This window comes from Periophthalmus magnuspinnatus, chromosome 1 (assembly GCF_009829125.3).
Source record: "Periophthalmus magnuspinnatus isolate fPerMag1 chromosome 1, fPerMag1.2.pri, whole genome shotgun sequence".
NCBI lineage: Eukaryota > Metazoa > Chordata > Actinopteri > Gobiiformes > Gobiidae > Periophthalmus > Periophthalmus magnuspinnatus.
In genome coordinates this window covers 7,378,843-7,398,956 of record NC_047126.1, presented here as the reverse complement: position 1 = coordinate 7,398,956, position 20,114 = coordinate 7,378,843, and the positions used below count along the sequence as shown (strand labels likewise).

General features: G+C 41.0%; 1 protein-coding gene across 1 annotated transcript in view; it reads left to right on the top strand.

Moving 5' to 3' along the window:
• The window catches only part of mad1l1 (mitotic arrest deficient 1 like 1), a 113,855-nt gene extending 98,341 nt beyond the window's left edge, over positions 1-15,514 (top strand). Inside the window, exon 18 of the mRNA XM_033982957.2 lies at positions 14,716-15,514. Coding sequence (XP_033838848.1) covers positions 14,716-14,865 — 150 coding nt within the window. The 3' untranslated portion in view covers positions 14,866-15,514. The remainder of the gene's footprint in view (positions 1-14,715) is intronic.
• The last annotated feature ends 4,600 nt before the right edge of the window (positions 15,515-20,114 follow it).

Genomic DNA, 20,114 nt, shown 5'->3' with positions numbered 1-20,114 from the left:
AACCCCTTATTATTATTAGTGTGTCCTCATCTCGAAAGCTCACACTGTTCTGTTCCAGGGCTGAAATTATCCAAATAATTCTAGTGAAGGTTTATGGATTTTAAAAACACAGTGGAGCGCTTGTATTACCACACGACATAACAAGGTGTTGTGTTTTCTGTTTGAGAGAAGAACTCAGCCTAAATATGCAGAATTTGTGTGTTAAATGTGTGTATTAAGCAAAACAGCACTCCGGGTATGTTTATGATGAGGAAACATTATAACATAGATCAGAAGACGGCGTAATATGGGCCCTTTTAAGTCCATTTTGCATCTCACTGAATTAACGGCAACGCAAAGCAGTTCTAACAAGAATCTGGATGGAGCCCAGATCTATCTGCGCCAAAAACCTTCACCCCAGTAAATGTGAACGCGCTTTGATGTGATGGAAACTGTGTGAAAAATCAATGTACTGAGTCAGATCACAAAGCCCCCTCTCCTCTTCCCCCACCCCGCTCTTTGAACTGTCAGCGCGCGCCTCCATCTTGTATGTATTTATGTCAGCTGGAGTTAGCCTCATCAGCGCGCCCTGCCTCGTACGCTAATGCTAACCCCTCGTACGCAGCTCCTATTAATCGACACAGAAACATCTCGGAGAGTAAACAAAGCGGTGATTAGAATATTAAGACGCTCGCTAATGAAATGACTTGTTGCTAGCCGTACTTTTCGTGTCTCTCTCAAACAGGTACAGCGACGGGGGGAAAAAAAATGTCGCAATCTGCATTTAAATAGAATGTGATTGTTAAATTAATACGCCGAGTGTTTTTGACTCTCGCCAATCACGCCTGCTCATATGTAAACGCGAGGATGACAGAGGAGATGAACTTAAAGCCACTGTACCTGATTACCTCATTACGAGCTAAACAACTTGTTCATTTAAAATAGTTTGCAGGCGTCCAAAGTTATTCCTCACTTTCCTAACACGTTCCTAGCATTAAAGGTGAGTTTATAAGCGCGTTTCACGACTTTCGGAGGCCAGAGTGGACTTTTGCTGTCACTGCAAAGCTAACAACTAGCATGCTAACTGTTTGTAGTTGGTTGCAGACGGCACACGATCTCATCTTGACCCAAGAGCTGTGTATAAAATATATCAGTACTGTATTTTAAGGCTTTTAAAACAAGCATTTGCTCAGTTAATTCTTGCTCGACTCCAGGTTTAGCCACACGCCTTTTTCTCATCTCTGATCAATAGTTCAGGGACTCGTTTTTGTTTAATTACATTTCAGAGGTATTCTCTCTCTGAACAGATCCCAGCTCTAAATATAAACTATTGAAACCAGGACATTTTTGCAAATTTTTCTGACTTGTTCATGATTTCTGACCATGATTTTACGGCGGCTGTGGTTTCAATAGCATCTTACCACTACAGCGTGTGCAGTGAAAGAATAATGAGTACAGTGTAGGACTTTGAGAGGCTCCGACAAGTCTGTGAAACCTTATTATTATTTCAGAAGGCATCCGTGTTTCTGATGTTTCTGATCTTTGTTTTTCTCGCTATATTTGTGTAGCAATTTATCCAGCACAGCTTTATTCGTTATCTTAATTCCGGCACTAATTTCTACGCTGAAGAAAATGTTAATGTTGCTACGCTGTAATGTTTTCCAATGAGACTCACATTAAAGCTGTGCGAGCGTTATCAGTCACTAAAATATTCCTGATTATTCGGAGGCAATGCTGAAATTCAGTTGGTTTAAACCCACAAGGACTCGCTCTGGTCTGAATGGTCACTGCGCAAACCTCAGCATCTGCAGCCAGTCATGAATCAGTGCTAGTGCGGCCTCTGGGGGTTTTGAGCTTTCACATGAGGCCTGTTCATACACTGAGAATGAGAAAAGCGTGTATGCTTTCTCTATCTGCAGGTTAAGGCTCTGGTAACACCGGTTCAGTTGTGATTGTTCTTCATATTTAAATCAGTAGAAGTCAGACTACAGACCCTACATTTAAAGGTCCTACATTACACATAATTGACTCTTGTGAGCTTTGAGCCATGTTAAATTATTGTTACTTCATTAAAAACAGACCTGGAGTTCTGTTTTGCTTCATTCACATATTTGAGTAATGTCCGTGTAATGTTTCAGTCGTCCAGGTCGGATTCATAGCGAAAGATTAAATTTAAATCTGTCAAGTGGACAAATTTTTGCAAAAACGATTTGTCCAGTTGACAGATTTAAATGTCATCTTTTGATATTTGAGTTATACTTTATTATTAGTTTCCAAATCTTAAAATGCTCTGTTTCACCTTACGATGTCATGAAGTGCTAGTTTTCGAAGTTAATCACTGCCTTTTAGCTTTTGTTCGGTAGAGATTGGCAATTCCTGGGCTGAAATCATCGAAATGCTTCTAGTGAACGCATAAGGAGTTTAAAAACATAGTGGACATATAACATATATCGTAATACAGGCCCTTTAACAATCCTATGTCTGTGCAGCTTTGGGCTCAGATGCTGCAGATTCCCTCACAGCTGGACCAGTGGGTGGAGCAATGATGGCTGAGGAGTTAGCTCATTAGCGAGCGCAGACAGGGGTCAAGTGCTACGTGAACTTTGTGTCACCACATCCACTGCCTCCATCTGTCATGTCCCCTTACCCCTCCCTCCCACGCCTCTGCCCCTCCACCGCTACCCTCTCCAGCCCCACGAGCGGCTAACATGCTAACAGTGTCATGTTTAAACAGCACGGCAGGCTAATGGATGAGCACTGAGTCAACAGCACACGTCTCGCAGATCTCGCCTGACTCCGGACACGCTGCCTAATGAAGTCTCCTGAGGTGTGAGCTAAGGCGCGTGAGCTTAGAGCATGTGCGAGCTGCAGCAGATCGTCTTTTAACTGCTTTAATGAGTCCAAACCAGGCACACCCAAACTGACCCATCATTCAAAGACAGGTTTATATGCACATAATCGCTAGAAAAGACACCGGATTCTCCGTTCTCACCACACAATCATGCATTCTGCTTTTGCTTGATTATATAGACAGCCAGGAGTTTGGTTTTAATTCTTTAAAGCTCTACCGATTCTGCTTGCGTATGCCGTGTAGTTATAATCTATGACACCCGTGGATCAATTTGTTAATTTTAATTTTGATATTTTAAATCATAATACTCATCTAAAGTTACTTAATAAAAGAAACATGTCCGCTGACGTCCGTGTTTGGAAGGTGGGGCGCTCAATGGGAGTCACGTCACTGTAAACGTCATCACAATAAAGAGCCGTGTACCTCTGATGTGATAGCTGCATGTCACGCTAGCAAGTAGTGGATTTTTTTTTTTCATTTGTACCAAAACGACTACGCAACGCTGCTGAATCTTACTTATATCACAGAGTAAGAAAATAAAATTGGAGAACAAAGTGAGTACAGAGCAGTAGGCGTGTCCCGGCGGTGGTGAAGACGGGGGTTGATTGGCAATATGTCGTCTTGAAAATAAGCGATTAAAGATTTCTCAAACCTGCACAAATCACTCCAAATACAACTTCGAGAGGGTAAATGAGAAGGAGAAAGTATAATATGGTTAAAAGCTTTGAAAAGTTGATTTTGCTTGATGGTAACTATGATTGTGCATACAGCCACACCACTTTGAATACCTGATCTCGTCTGATTTGACACTAAGCAGGGCATTTGGATGCGAGATTGCTGAGAATACGAACTGCCAAACGAGGGCAGCGGCGGCTCTAATCGAAACCATTGTTTTGTCCTTGGGCAAGACACTTCACCCACTTTGATTATTGCTGGTTAGATGGTTCAAATTGGTAGCAAAAGATGAAATTAAATCTGTCAACTGGACAAAACGTTGTAGGAGTGAAGACGTTTCGTTCAGATTTGCTTTAGTCATTATACCCCAGGGCCACGGTGGCTGCAATAGTAGTTTACCACCACCCGAGGGAATCAATGATACAATCAGATCGCATCAGGATTGTGAAGTTGTAGCATATTTTCTATCATAGTAAGGAGGGTTTGAATACCTGGGCCCTATTCAAACCCTACTGAAAACATGCATGAGTGACATCTTAAACCTCTTCAGTCATGTTTTTGATGAGGAAACGTCATAACATGTCAGTTTAGAATAATAGCCCCTTTTTATTCTGATTTCTGCACTTTATCTGTACAACTTCTATGCGTTATGCCATTTGAAGCACTTTACCTTAGCGTTGATATAGAAACCATTTAAAGGCAATATGTATGCACACATTTCACAGTTTGTAGTCAAGCTAAGACAGCCTGACACCATTATAAACAGTTATACCAATCAAATTCAACCATACGGGAGACTCAAGCTGTACACACAGATGACATGGATTAAGAACCAACACATTTGCTCCGACGACATTTCAAGCATTCTGTCAGCACAATACGGCTCAGAGTGTGGAGTCAGATCTGTACTGTGTGTACTTCCATGATCTCCCCACACGCACTGCAAAACGCTTCAACAAAGTGCAGAGATGATGCTTTGTTTTATTGTGTTTTGTGAAATGATTTATTAAAAAAAAAGTTTAGAAAATTGCAGGGGAAATTGTTAAAACATGTTACTGTCCTTTGCATTTGACCCAGCTTTCTATGTTCTAACGTTATTCTCTCATCAAAAACATATCTGAAGAGGTTTTAGATGTCATTTATGCATGTTTGAGTAATCTAGCGATCTCTCCTGGGCCATATTCAAACCCTCTTTACAGTTAGTTTTAAGATTCTGACCAAAGCTCCACCCACAAGCCTACGTCATCCATACTCCTGCACGGTAATTTTCCGTAAATATACAAAAGCATGATGCAAAACAATGCACTACAACTTCACAAACCTGATACGATGTGCAGTAGTTTCATTTGCGGGATGCGCACTTATTGAGTTGGGATAGCACTCTGAAGGGGGAGGGAATTTGTGCAGGGAGCAAACTCAACTTAAAATGAAACTTATAAAACATGTTAATACATTCGTTTGGGTGAATATAGCATTTTCAAAACAATAAAAAGCAACATAGTGATCGAAATATGTTATATTTTAGCAGTTAATACCCCACAGAAGTGTAACATCCCCTTTTTAATTCTATAATTTGTGTTCAATGCTTGTGTACCTGTGTTTGGTACAGCTCATTTGACAAGTTTGACATAACCAGCTTTGATACAGTTCAGATAGTTCTGTTATAGATAAAGACCAATCAAAGCAATTTGTTTTCAGATTCTTTCAGATTGTCCGTATCGATTACACTGTAGTATCTGAAAGTTCAAAGCACAAATGTTGAACCTGATCATTTCTACCAGTGACCTTAGAACTCCATATTACAACACGAATCTGCGTTTTAACAATATAATTTTAGCTGCCCCATCTTTATTAACTATTGTTGGTCTAGGATGTTGTGATTTCATCTGAAACCAGCAGAAAGGAAAAGATATGAAGTGATGCTGACAATTTGAAAGTGACCAAGAATATCTTAAGTGGACTACAGCTCTACACAACTCATTTTCTAAAGTCATTTGAACTCTAGCGCTTGACATTCCTCCTTAGCCTTGTTCGAGACTGACCCCTCTGCTCTGACCCGGCCTGTCTGCGCTCCACGTGGCCAGGCCTGTCTCCATAAATACTCTATCGACCAATCGTTCAATACGCGACAGGTGGAGCAATTATTTTGAGGGGTCGATATTTATCATGGGGACTTTTTCTTTGTACTAGTTGTTATTTTCTAAAGACTTGAGCTGTGGAGGGTTGAATAAATAACTTCTATGACTCATCAAGATTGTAAATTATTGATAGCGGCTCTTGTTCGTTAAGGGGTTCATATTATGTTATATTCTGTTCTGTTATAATGTTGTTTCCTCATAACAAACAGATCTGGAGTTGTGTTTTGTTTCATTCACACATGTTTAACACACAAACCTGCATATTTAGGCTGAGTTCTTCTCCCAAAATATTCTGTTCCACCTTCACTCGACTCAGTTGGATAATTTCTTCCCTGGAATTTGCCTGAACTAAAGGTAAAAGGAGCTGTTAACTTGAAAACTACCAATTCATGACATCACAAGGTGGAACAGAGGATTTTGAGCTTTGGAGATGTTGACAGACTAATAATAAAGCATTAAACACAACTCCAGGTTTCTTTTTACGTAGGCTTTTCAGTGGCTTAATGGGACTCAATATTATCATTTATCGTCTACATTTGCTTCACCAGTTTCATATTTCACAATCGTAATTCAAAACGTGTTACCGTGACAGGCCTGTGTGTGGGTGGGTGTGTGTGGGTGGGTGTGCGGAGGCAGAGGGCTGTCTGGAGGGTTGGAGGTCTGGAGGCAGAGCTTGTTCTCATTCATGCCCAGATTCGTCTCACCGCGCCAGGCTTAGGTCACCCCTCGCCCCCCTGTCCTGCATCTCAAGCCGGGCACCATTGATTTCCTTTAATTGGACTGCGAGTGCGAGCGTGGATGAAAGGCTCGGGTCGGCTCCAGTTTGGATCAAGTTCATGGAGAATTCTCCTCCAGACTCACCTATCTGTTTGATCCTGGTTCTCCGCTCTTTAGTTGGACTCAGAGTTTAGATGTGAGTGCGTCAGTTTAACCACAGGGAAATGCATTGCTTCCTGACAGAATGCAGCTTATTGCTTTATTGATTTAGCCTTGTCCCATTGAACACTCAGATTATTGTCTGGGATTGAATTTAAACACTAGAATCATCACATTGGTTTTGGGAAGACTGTATCTTTTCCAGAAGCTGTATGGCCAGAGGAGGAGCATCTCCTCATCAAAGTATTTAGTTTTGCTCTTTCACATTAATCAGCATCGAATAAATCATCATTATAATTGTTTTGAGTCAAAGTTATATTTGATTTGAACATGTTTACCTCGTATCTGGGGATAGTACCATAGTTACACTGGTCTAGTGGCTATGTAAGAGCAGGAGCAAAGGAGCAGCCAATGTGTTGTGTGTCTGAGGAAAAGTCCGCACTGTGGCTTTAGTCTGTTTAGTCTGTTCAAGTCTTTGGGAGCATATATATCAGGGCCTCTCCACGTGAAGTGTGTCAGAGCTTCTCTCGCTGTAAACCAGCCTGTGGCTCTTTTCCTCCTCACTCACGTGTTTGTAAACCCGCTGTGACTCTGAGGCCTGTGTGGTTGTGAAGGAGGAGGAGGCAATGTGAAGGCTCTTAGGGGAGTAAGCTGCAGGTCCCATGCTGTGCACACTGCACACAGCTGTATACGTGAGTGGGTGTGGGTGTGGGTGTGTGTGTAGGGGGGAAGGGGGGGGGGGGTAAATTGGCTTCTGTTACTGTCCACCTCTGTGCAGATGGCTCTTAAAGCACTCGGGCAGTCCACCCAAGTTTTACTTCACTGTCTGAAAACAGCTGTTTTTAAGGCATGCACACGCCTGAAAATGAATGCATGTATGAATATTAACTTCCTCCATATTCAGTGTGAAAATCTGCTTTAACTGCAACCCTCTGATTTGAGTGGTAAAAATCTATTGAAAAAGTGTGGTTTGTCTCCATACTAGATTCCTTTGTATACACTCTGGCCTGGCTAGTATTAGATGTCCTATTCATTGTTCTCATTTGGACAGTCACAGCTCGTGTTGGCAGGGTTTGAATGTACTCAGGATCAGAGTGGATAATCCTCTATATCCCATTTCATATGACACTGGCTGTTTGCTCTCCAAATGTTGACCGCAAAACTGTCCTCTATAGTAGAGCTCCCTCTGTAGAAGGATGCCCTCCCCCTCCTCTACACTGTGCCCCTATCCCCTTACCTGCTTTTTATTTATTCTGTTCATCTGCTGCACTGTACATATCCACAGTCATAAATACTTATTTTGGTGACTGTGGCTCTGTGTTGATGTTCATCCACGAACCCAAAGGTCACTCGTACCAAGTTCTATCATCGTGTCCTTGTCCATGTTGCAGATGGTGCAGATTGGCAGCCTTGCTTCTGTCGGTCTGCCTCAGGGCCGCTCTGGCTACAATAGGAGCCTACCACCACTCAGTACAGAGTGAATGAATAATGAATAATAATTTGTTATACAAGTTTGACTGTCTGGAAAAGTGCTCTATGAAACATGGGGCTTGTGTAAAAGCTGCTAACCCTGCAGTTTTTTAGACCTCTACAAACATGGGATTCTTGTAGCGTTACAGTTCAGTATTCAGTCTTGGGATGTAAAAAATTACGCTAGTTTATACTAAAACTAATTTTAAATAGTCAACTGAACAAGTATGTTTACTGAACCCCATAAAGGTTGGACATTTCCTTAGTAGTTGTAGAGTGCTCTTGATCCTCCACCTGTAGTACCCATCTGTCATTTTTACTGTACTTGCAGTGTTTATTTTATGATATTTGTATCTTATTACCATCTTTGTATCTTATCTCATTTATTCAAAGTATTTCTAATTGTGGGTTCACAAACTCCCAAGAATCCATCTGGCCCGGCTCCTTCTGTTGTGATTGCCCAGTTAACCAGTGGTTCTGACCAATCACAGAGCAGCATTGAGACTGGAGTGGACCTAAAGGTGAAGCACACAAATGAACCAAAAAAAACATTTATAAAGCAGATGGATGTACTTCAGCCTGTTTGATCAGACTAGAGGGAAAGATGCCTGTGCTTTTCTCTCAACTGGTTGTAACAAAAGTTTGATTTTTCAGCTTGTTTCACTGTTGAGAAGCTTCAACCAATCAGGTTCAAATTATGATCATGATGTTTCACGTTTTCTCACTTTCAGCGAGAGCTGTTCCAGATCGATAAATGTGTAGAATTCAGTTCAGAGTGATTCATATCCATCTGGTGTGAGCCAGGTTGTCTCACACTGTAGTATGTGTAACATTGGTGGTGCATGAGCTTCTTCAGGTGGGACGGATCTAGTTCAAATATTTACTGAATGTAGAGTCTATAGAACTTGTATAGCCTTTGTGTAGTCTTGTTTTAGATCTGGTTTAGTGTCATTTTAGGTCTAGCAAAGTCCTGTTCTAGACCTGGGCCTCCTAGGAAGCTTTTTTGCCCTAGACCTGTGTCAGCCATGACAAGGAGTAAGGAAAGGAGCCTGCTTGTTTCTTTTCATAGTTCCTTTAGCAAAGGAACCTTGGGAGGCTCCTATCCAGTGGTACAGAGATATGAGGCATTCCTCAATTCAAGGCACAGAGCAAACCAAAAGTTTCCAAATACTAATTTACAAGTTCTACACTGCAGCAAAGATACAATCTTCTGCATGAATAAATCCAACTTAAACTTTTAAAGCATAACTGCTATAGACTTTTCTATTATTATTGTTTGATTATAGTTGGCCTCATGACGTGGCTCAAAGGTCAAGGAGAACGAAGGAGGTATTTTTGCCCCATTTCAAACCAAGCCCTGGTTTAGCTCTGGTGGTTCTAGCGTCACAGATGCTGCAGCGTTCTCCCCTTTAATGCCTGTATCCCCCACGCCCACTCGCACATGGAGCACTGGGGGGGGCCGTCGCCGTGGTAACCAGTCACACTCCTCTATATAGGACCCTGTTCCCATAGAGCACCGTCACAGAGGTGTAACTGCAGACGCCCACGAGAGGCAGGAGAGCGAGGGGAGACCAGGGAGGAGAGGGAGGGGAGACCAGGGAGGAGAGGGAGGGGAGACTAGGGAGGAGAGGGGGAGACAGACAGACCAGGGAGGGGAGACTAGGGAGGAGTGGGAGGGGGAGACCAGGGAGGAGAGGGAGGGGAGACTAGGGAGGAGAGGGGGGAGACGAGAGAGGACAGGGAGGGGAGAGGACAGGGAGGGAGGAGAGGGAGAGGCACAGACAGACCAGGGAGGGGAGCCTAGGGAGGAGTGGGAGGAGAGAGGGGGGAGATGAGAGAGGAGAGGGAGACGAGAGAGGACAGGGAGGGGAGAGGACACAGAGGGAGAGAGACAGACAGATCAGGGAGGTGAGACTAGGGAGGAGTGGGAGGGGGAGACCAGAGAGGAAAGGGAGGACAGAGAGGGGAGACCGGAGAGGGGAGACCAGGGAAGAGAGCAGGCATGACAACAGCATTTACCTCTCAGACAATAAACAATTTCCATACTTGTATATTATCAAAGTGAGCATAGTGTATTGTAAAACGGATTAAGTGATTTCGCCCTGTCATAATGGTTTATTCTCAGAGTTAGGTCAGGGCGATATGCCAAAAAAAAAAAATCCTATCTGTTTAGAGCCAAGATCAAGATTTCAATTTTAGCACAATTTATGCACTTACTATATTATTTTTCTCTGCCATTAAGGGGTAACTACAACCATCTGCTGTTACTGAGGATTCAGACCTCACTGTGATTGGTTAAATCCAGCTGTCAGTCATTCATAACCCGACAGAAGCCGAACAATAGGACGAGTGGATGGGGAACATAGAGCAGCATTAGTAGGTTAAGGTTACGGTGCACTTTGGTCACATGGTAAAGGTCACATTGTTATTTAACCTTTTTCTTGTTGCTAGTCTTGGTCAGGACTACCTTTGCTGGAGGATATGACCTATTTTGTGTAATTTGGGTTAATGGATTTAACCGGTCTAAAGTAAACCCACCCAAACACACAGAGAACATGTAAACTTTGCATAGAAAGACCCGTGAATCAAACGTGGAATCTTCTTGCTGTGAAGTGTGGGCCTGTAGTGACCAAAGATATTTTTGATGGACTAAAGACCTGTCCTGCTGATGGATTAGTCGATTAAAAAGGGGGCGTGGCAAAAGCTGTAAAAACGATTATGTATCTTTGTGTATCTGAGCCGAACTGCACTCACAAGACTAAACCTGCAGAGGGAGTTCATGCAACAACTAGTATTTATGCAGAAAAAAAGTACTTTAAAGACAAATTAAACGTGTGAATCGTGAGTTTAACCTACCTTTTTACAGATAAATACCAAAAAATCCCAAATCTTCAGCTCACTTACTCACTAATGTCTTTCTGCTGTCGTCCCATAGAAATACCTAAAATAAAAAATAAATAAAAATGACTAGTTAGCTAATAAAAATTTTTATCAATTAAGACTACTTTGACCGATTAACAGAAGCAGTGAATCACAATTAGACCAAAACGGCAGATTTGGACAGGGATCAGACCCAGTTCAACATGTCCAGCCCTCCTCCAACTTCTGTTTTCTTCATTAGAGGCTTGACTTCTTAGAAAACTTGAGTCGTGCATCAATCATCTATATTCTCGCCCCCCGCTGTGTACTTTCTGCTGTTACTCCAAAAATGATGCATCGTACATATAAAGATAAAAACATGCAGCCATTCACCGTACAAGTGCAGGAAGTAAGGACATGTTTCTGTTAAGTTTGAAATCGATATGGACAAAACGTAAAATCTTGATCTGCGTATGGTCACTAAAATTAAATAACAGAAAATGCATATGTCTTCCCTTAGTGTTTTTATGATTTTTTTTCTTCTTTTTGTCATCTATAGGCCTTAAAAGAAAATAGCTTGTGCGTTATCAACTTTTTAAAAGGGGGGTACTCTCCGCATTTTCAAAACAATAAAAAGTAACGTGGTGATCTAAATATGTGTTGGCCGTTAATAGAAGTACAATAATTAAAATGATTCTGCCTGAGCTTGACTGACAAAATTATGCCAGTAGCATTTACAGTCTTTTTTAAAATGTAGCTGTGAAAGCGGTTGCCAGATTTAAGACCGTCCCTCTCTCTGCAGCACATCACAAACCAAAGCGATCAGCGGGAGAGGATTTCATCAGTTTGTTTGTGAACTCAAATGTCACCACTGTCCAGCTCACTGTCCAAGGTCATTATGTTCGCACGAGCCAGTTTTCATGCGGCGCTCCGGATTGGCTCTTTGATTGCTATGATATTCACGGTCGGAATTCCTAATATGCAACTTGGCTCCAAATTGGCCCCTGTAACTGCTAGGCCTCAGTGAGCTTCATTTGACTGGAGCTGAACGCTATGGGAGACATCGCACTCACTTAGTAACTCAGCCACACTTAATAATAACTTTAAAAAGACATAAATAAAATAAAATTGTAAATGGTCAGGTTTTTACATAGCGCTTTTCTACCTTTAAGGCTCAAAGCACTTTACATCAAGGAATCTCTGTGGGAGTTGGAATCGCACCTTCAACCTGTGAGTCGCTCTACCAATGACGTTTATGTCGAGGATGGGAGTCAAAGTGCCAAACTCTAATCCACATATGTCAAACTCAAGGCCCGCGAGCCAAATGTGGCCCTCCACATCATTTTATGTGGCCCTTGACAGGGTAAATTAAAAGGTATGATGGTCTTAAAATGTAATTTTATCAGGAGATACACAGTTACACAGCCACATTTTTACATCTAGAAATAGTGAATTAACAAGTTTAAAAAGTAGTTAGATTTATTTTACATCTGGCCCTTTGAGAGCAGCCATTTTGCTGATGTGGCCCTCGGTGAAAATGTGTTTGACACCCCTGGTCTAAACAAATCCCCTTTTGACAGTAGCTCAGTTGGTAAATGTTTACTATAGCCTTCTTGGAATACCTAATATGCTCTCCTTTAAAAAAAAAACACCGAGGTAAACGCCATCAACTGTAGCTGTAAAGTTCAGTAACAAGCAAAGTCTTCCAGAAGCCCAAAGCTGGCCACATACAAAGACACATGAAGTGTTTTTGAGAGTACTTTGGACACGGCATCAAAATAAACTCCAACTTTAGAAATCTTTAGCAAATATTCTGACATTTTGAAGCCAATGTTCCCGTGGCTGCAAAAGTTCCACATTTTTCCACACATTTGTACCACCACTCTCCCAGCTGGCATCGTCCTCCTCTTTTCTGGGCAACATAAACTTCCTGAAACATCTCAATATGTCGTTAAGTCTGGGGACCAGTTGAATTGCTAAGTGCATTCTTGGTTCTCCTCCTCCATCTCTCTCTCCTTTTCTTCTTCCTCTCCTCTCTCTTCTCCTCTCCCTACATCTTAACTCTCTTTCTTTCTCCTTCTCTCTGTCCCTCCTCTCTCCATACCTTCATTCCTCCTCCGTCGCTCCAACGCCTCCGAGCTTCTCTCCGTTTTAATTAATCCTCACAGAATGGGTCCTGCTGAGAACACACACACACACGCACACACACAACCCCCCCCCCCCCCCCCCCACACACACACACACACAGAGGCCAGCAGAACAAACAGGAAGCGCCGGGTTCTTACTTTGAAAGGCTGTCTCTGGGGATGCCCTTTAAACCCCGTTTCTTTACTCATTGGGTTTTTGTTCAGTATAATGTGTGGAATAGTTGTACCAAATTTCAATGGTCTATGACAAACTTTTTTTTTTTAACTCAGTGAACCAAAACCCATGTATTTCTATGGCAGATGTTGGAAATGTTGCAAATAAAAGTATGGTTTCTTTGTTGTTTTTTTTGTTCAATATGGCAAGATGTATGTCCATGCCAAACTTCACGTCTGTGACAAACACATTTTTTGGATCCCATTCAAAAGTTCAAGGGGGCGCTGAGGAGCAATTTAATATCTCAGCTGTGTAAATTATGCATCATTGGTCTATTAATCAGGCTCCAAGTTAGAGGTCATCGAGTTCTATTTTTCCATACGAGTTACTGGCATGTCCGATGTTTACGACTTGAATTTTGCAATTTTTCGGGCTCCGGACTCTGTTTTAATTAGTCCCTCGCTGGGACGTTGTCCTTGGCTCTGGCCTAATAATAATTCATAATTCATAATAAATAAATAAACAAACTAAAGCCTAGAGAGGTATGCTGTTGCCTTGTTACATGTTTGAGCCAAATTGGGTATAAACAAGATAAATCCATTAAAGTGGAACAAAACACTAAGTCAACTTTTTTGCTACTAAACTATATATGGTGTTCATAATATTGTCTACTGTTCCTATAGTCCCCTTTTCTGACAGTTTCTAAGCAAACAAGGTAAATTTGCAGCTTTGTGTTAAAAAATAGTCAAAAACTGCATGTGTGCCTCCTCTAGGGGCCAGTACAATTTCAAGTACTATGTAACATCACGCAGGCCCTAATTGCAACCAGGTGTTTTTGATTACAAACACTTGGCTTCAGGGGCGGAGTTTGACGTGTGGATGCCTGTCAGACCAATCACACTGTTCCTCATACATCCAGACCCCCTCCTTCCCCCTCACTCTCTTTAGTCCTCCAGGCACTGCCCAGTTTAGCAGCTCTGTTTGAAATGTGGTTGTGGGCGGAGTCTCTTTCCTTACAGTTGCTTCTCTTGTACTTGGCTCTTGTCAGTCATTGTATTTCAAATAAAGTTTCTTTTATCTTATTCAAGTGCCTTAAAATATCAACATTTTTAACATCAGTATTGCCCCAATATTTAAAAAGACCATCGCAGGAAAATTGAAAATTAACTTTAAAGGTGCATTATGTAACTCTTTTCTGCCCTGGCTGTAATCAGAGCAGTCCTGGGTGATGTCATGTAGTACTTGAAAATGCAGCACTGGAGGCAGAACAAACTTATTTAGTTTTTGAACACAAATTTGCCTGATTTGCACTAAAGTTGCCCAAAAATGACTTGGAGCAGTAAATACTATTAAAACAAACAGTGTAGTGATAAAAATGGATTTAGTGTTTAGTTCTACTTTAATGCCATATGGTGGAACTTTCTGTGTGAATCGGTGGAATCTCCATGGAAACACGCAGGGGGCAGATGTTCCACCAGAAAAGTTTCATAGTGCACATTTAATTTGTTGGAGAGCCAAAATGCTGCCCGGATGCTCACATTGTGTGTGTTGTCTTTATTCTCGCAGGGCTCCAGTGGAAGTATGCAGCTGATGGAGACGGAGTTCTCCAAGACGCTGGGCGAGATGGTCTCTCTGCACCTGCACCACCAGAAGAGTATCCCAGCATTCCTGTCGGCCGTGACCCTCGACCTCTTCAGCAAACAGACCGTGGTGTGAGGGCATAGTTCACATTTCCGGACAATTCCACCATTTTTAGTCCTGTATTTTGTAAGAACGCTGCAGGCTACTCAACTGTGATCTTTAGATTTTCAAAAATGAGGAAATCTGTTCTCTGCGTTTGACCCATCCTTCAGCGCCTCATGACTTTTTTAGATTTTGATTAAGGAGTACCTAGCTGGAGGATTAGCCTGTTTATTTTACAGTGAGTTGCCTGGTTTTCTGATTTCGTGAACATGGTTACAGATGTAAATTTTTCTTATAACTTCCTGAGACTGACTTATTAAAAGGGATGTGTGATATATCGGTTTCTGTATCGGCCGATATCAAGAGAATTTTCATGATATGTCAGCTGATATCGATATTTGATACCAATATGGGTAAAAATATGGCTGTACATTTACACAATCATTTGATATTCCAGATAAATTCTTTTATTTTAGGGTGTGATTTTGTCATCTTTGCTTCAACTTAAGATAAATCCATGGACCTTGCTATGGATTTTAAAAGCTAAACATCGGTATCGGCCAATAACGGTTATCAGCAAGCCAAGCCAAACATCAAATATCAGTATCTTTAAAAAGTACACGTTGAGGAGTGGAATATTCATCTCCAAATACAATGGCTGATAAAGCTATTTTGAAAACTGAAAACAATAAAGACAAAAAAATCAGTGTGTCTTTTGTGGCTGGGTGCAAAATAAGCAGAAATATGATTAGCTAAATATTAATATCCAAGTACCTCATGCAATAGATCAGCTTTTTATATTTTTGGAGGCTTTATACAGGACAGAACCGTGCAGCGGCAGAGGGGATGAAGAGGAGGGAAAGACATTCAACAATATCACTGCTAAACCTTAGAGACAAAGTTTTACCCCAAGTGCCATCGAAGAAAAGATTTTGATTTCTGAGTACGACCTGATTTATACCAGGTCTATAACAGTACTAATCCAGAGCTAAACTAGAGCTAAAGAAAAGTCTAAAATAGGAATACGTCATGGGAATACTGCAGTTCTTATGAAGAAATGATCTAAGGGCTTAACGCAAAGTGGATCAAATTGATTTTAAACAGCAAATTACAGAGCAGAGGTTTTTCTAACTTTGAAAGCCTGGACCCCCAAAAATAACCACACAACCAGCACACAATGCAAAATTAAATATGTAGTATTGTTAATTTGAATAGTATATTACTTATTGGATCTATATTCACAATGTTTTCAATGTAAAAAAAACAAACAAATGATTAAATATAGCGTCATGATTTAAAAATTCTAACAACCCTCAATGTTGTAGAGGACCTCGTGAATCAGAAACACTGTCCTAGGTGCTCATTCAGTACTTTGTAGACGTGGTCAGATTCATTTCCGTGTAAGAAAGCAGATGTCTGGAGGTACAGGGATAGTGCCACCGTGGGGAGACGTGAGAAGACGGTACCATCTGAGGACACTGGACACGGGGACACACTGATTATATTATATTTACACACTAACAGGACTAGGTCTCACGTTTATCCAGGCGATGGTTGGAGAGCTCAGAGGACCTTTATCGTAAGTTGATGAAATGTCCACAGAGTTGGCGAGTTGGCTCCGCTCCATGTGAAGGAGCCAACTACACACTTCTGAGAAAACTCCACTAATGATCAGGCGTTAAACTAAACTACACTATGATCGTATGTGATGGTTGTGGAATCATTTAAACGAATTTCAGTTATTGCTCAGTTCTGCAAAACACGATCAAGTAATGGCAGGTTTATTCTTCATGTACAGGTTGATTTTTGACTGTATTTAAAGGTGCACTGGGGATAAAGCGATAACATCCATGGAGACGTCCACCAGAAAACTTAATTGTTAGGAGCTTTCTATCATGATAACGTTGTTTTCTCATCAAAAACTCATCAAAATCCATGCATGTTTGAATAGTTTTACAATCTCTCCGAGACCCTATTTGAATCCTCCTTACAGTTAACGATAAGATTCTGTGCAATGCTCCACCCACAAGCCTACAACATGACAATTCTCTATAAATATACAAAAACATGATACAAAACTGTACAAAACAATTTCATAAACCTGACGTGATGTGCAGCAGTTTCATTAGCAGATGTCAACACGAAAATTAAACGTATAAAACGCGACGAATATATCATTTTTAAAGCAACAAAAGGTAACGCAGTGATCTAAATATGTTATGTGTTCGCAAAGAAGTAAAATACCTTCTCTTTAAGAAATCATTTCAAATAGTCCTGTATTCATCAAGGGAACTACTTAGTCTTAGTATTTCATTATATCAGAAAACTTAAATGCATTACTTTGATGGACAAAAGTAAAGAATAATGTCTATGGTCATGTTTCCAAAAGAGAGGTTCAATTTGTCACAGAAAACATTTAAACCTTTCACTGAAATAAAGGTGAACTGTGTAGCTTTTTCGCATTTAAATATATTTATTAGTACTTTCACAATATAATGCAAAAACAATGACACACACAACAAAGAAAAAAAAAACTAAAAACCCACCCCTGCTCTCACCACAGTAAAATACAAATGAACTGCACTGCTTTTGCAAACATTAAACTGGAGCTCATCAGTGACCGCTCACGCTGTGATTCAGAAACAAAATTTTTCATTCCCAGACTTTACAAAAATATATTAAATGTTCAAAAGCTCGCTCGGGAAAAGCAGCTACCTGGTAACTAATGACCACAAGACCTAGAGTTTTATTTTAAATCTGTTTCTGAAACTTTATAAACTGCAAAGTTATTAAAACATTTAGCAGAAATGTGCTTTTTGGGTTGGCCTGGTTAGTCTCAGTGGTGCCTTTGAACTCTTAATATTTGAGTTTATGGAAAAAAATTAATGAAAAATTCACTTCCAGAAGCAGAGCAGGCAGTTACTGTTGAGCTCCATGCACAAATCTTAAAAAACAAATGGACACATATACAAAGATTGAAATATAAGCAAAAGAATAAATTAAATCCATCCAGGGCTGACAGGTGTTGGTTTGTCAAAAAAGTGAAAAAAAAAAGATTTCCGCACCTTCAAAACTTTTGCTCAGAGCTACGTAGTGTGTCTGATTTTCTCAAGCATAAGATTAGAATTAACATCTCTAATCCAGTGTGGCACAGAGGGTGGTACAGGGTCTCTCCGTTTTAAAAGAATAAGACGGTCGGTCAATGAAGTGCTAAAAGACATAACCTTGGATCCTATTGGAAGCCACAGCCCCCAGGTACGACCTCAAACAGTGCAATAAGAGGACTGGGTGATATCTTAACTGCCAACTCTGTGGATAATACCTCAAATATGCTTCTCCAATACTTTTCTAGACTGAAACATTTTTGTCAGTTTAGACGTAGACACATGCTTCCAGTGTACAACCTTAAACTGAAAACAGGGCGTGCACATAGATGAGGAATGAACCTGCTTTAAAATGCCAGTCCACACGATGTCATCAATAGGCAACTGAAGGTCCCCACCCCAAACTTGTTGTACTTTGTTACTTTGTTGTACTTTGTTACCTGGTTCATGCGGAAAGTCTGCTGCCTCCTCCTTTCTTTTCTGAGAGAGTTTAGCTGTGCTTTTAATGCCCTTATCATGCCAAACAGCAAAGTATTTTCATGCATGGAGGCCTGGAAAAGATGGTTTTGTGTGATTTGTCATTTGTAGTGATTTCTAAATTGCAAATCAATGTTCAGAGAATGAGTCACCGTGTAACTGGTACAGGAGACATTAGACACGGGCGTAGACGAAGGCAAAAAACTAAAGATACAGAGGTACTCCACATGTTTGCAACAGAATTACAGATGTACATTTGCAGCCCAATGAACTAACCCTGCTAAGTGATACTGTAAGAGGAGCAGGTCGACAGGTCCTGTTTCTTAACCTTAAGTGATCTGAGTTTTTGAGATGAGTCTCTTGGAGAAATGCTACTTTAACTTTAAAATATTTGAAGTGCCTCATAACCTTCTTTCACTTAACTGAGTGATTCAAGCCCTTGACATTCCAGCTCACAATATTTTGGTCACTCACTGAGCAATTTGAAATAAAGTGAAATAATGATCAGTGCAATGTTATCAAGAATGAAAAGGGGACATTACCTTTACTTTAAAAATGAAAAAAACAACAAAAACACAAGCAAAAAGAACCATATCCTAATCTAATTTAACTTGACAAAAACATGTAAAGAACCTCCCCAGATATGAGACTCGTAAATAGTAGTGAAGCCATATGAGGGAAAAAAAACACTAAAAACAAGCTTTATAAACAGGGCCTGGGCTATATAAAAATAAATAAATACATTTAAAAATGGCCAAAATGATCAAAACTATAAACAAGAGTAGAAAAGACGACTGGTTAACTCCTTCAACATACATCTCCACCTCAGACACAGAGCCAAACCATCTAAGTTTACCGGACACTTGTGTGATGCGAAGCCTTGCTCAGGATAGAAGAGCTGATCAAAGTCTCATTTTATACAGATCCATAACCACTCTGTGCTCCCTCTGCTGAGTGGCCTCCGGTGAATAGTCCCCGTACACTCTGAAAATATGTCTCTCACAATCAAACGAATCCTTACTCATCCAAAATAACCCGCTCTTTATTCTGAAAGCGATGGAAACAAAGCATGACGTGCCGTGGCCCAGCACCAGGTCTTGGTCTGGTGCTCGGTCCATCTCCAGTAGAGTGGGAAACATGACAGGGCCAAAAAATGTCCTCGTCTAAGGCCCCTCAGTGCCCTTTGGCAACCCTACAATTCTGACATCATTTCGTCTGTTTCACTCCTCCAAATCCACGGCTTTAGCACAAAGCTTGTCATTGTCAGTGTGTAACTTCGCGCAGGAGGTTTCCAGCTTGTCTAAACATTGATTCACTGAAACTGCATCATTCTCCAAGGACACCAAATGGTTATCGTGGATATCTTTGAGACTGTTGGAGACCGTCCAGCTGCCTGTGGAGTTGGTCAATAGAAAGGTTAAGCTCGGCTAAAAGTGCTGACTTGTGTTCAGCTAACATCGCCTTCCATCTTTTCTCCTGCCCTTGTCATTTTTGAAGGTATTTTTTTGTCAAATGGTGTTAAAAAGGTCAAAAGAGATGGCAAGAGGCAGTAACAGACAGATAAATAAGCAGGTGACGGGTCAAAAAGTAGCTATTACTTTGAGAGCGCGAGTACGATACGCCTCACTACATCAGCCACACTGGAAGTCGCACTGTGGAACTTTTCTGGTGAAGGGTCCAACACTTGCTTGTCTCCATGGA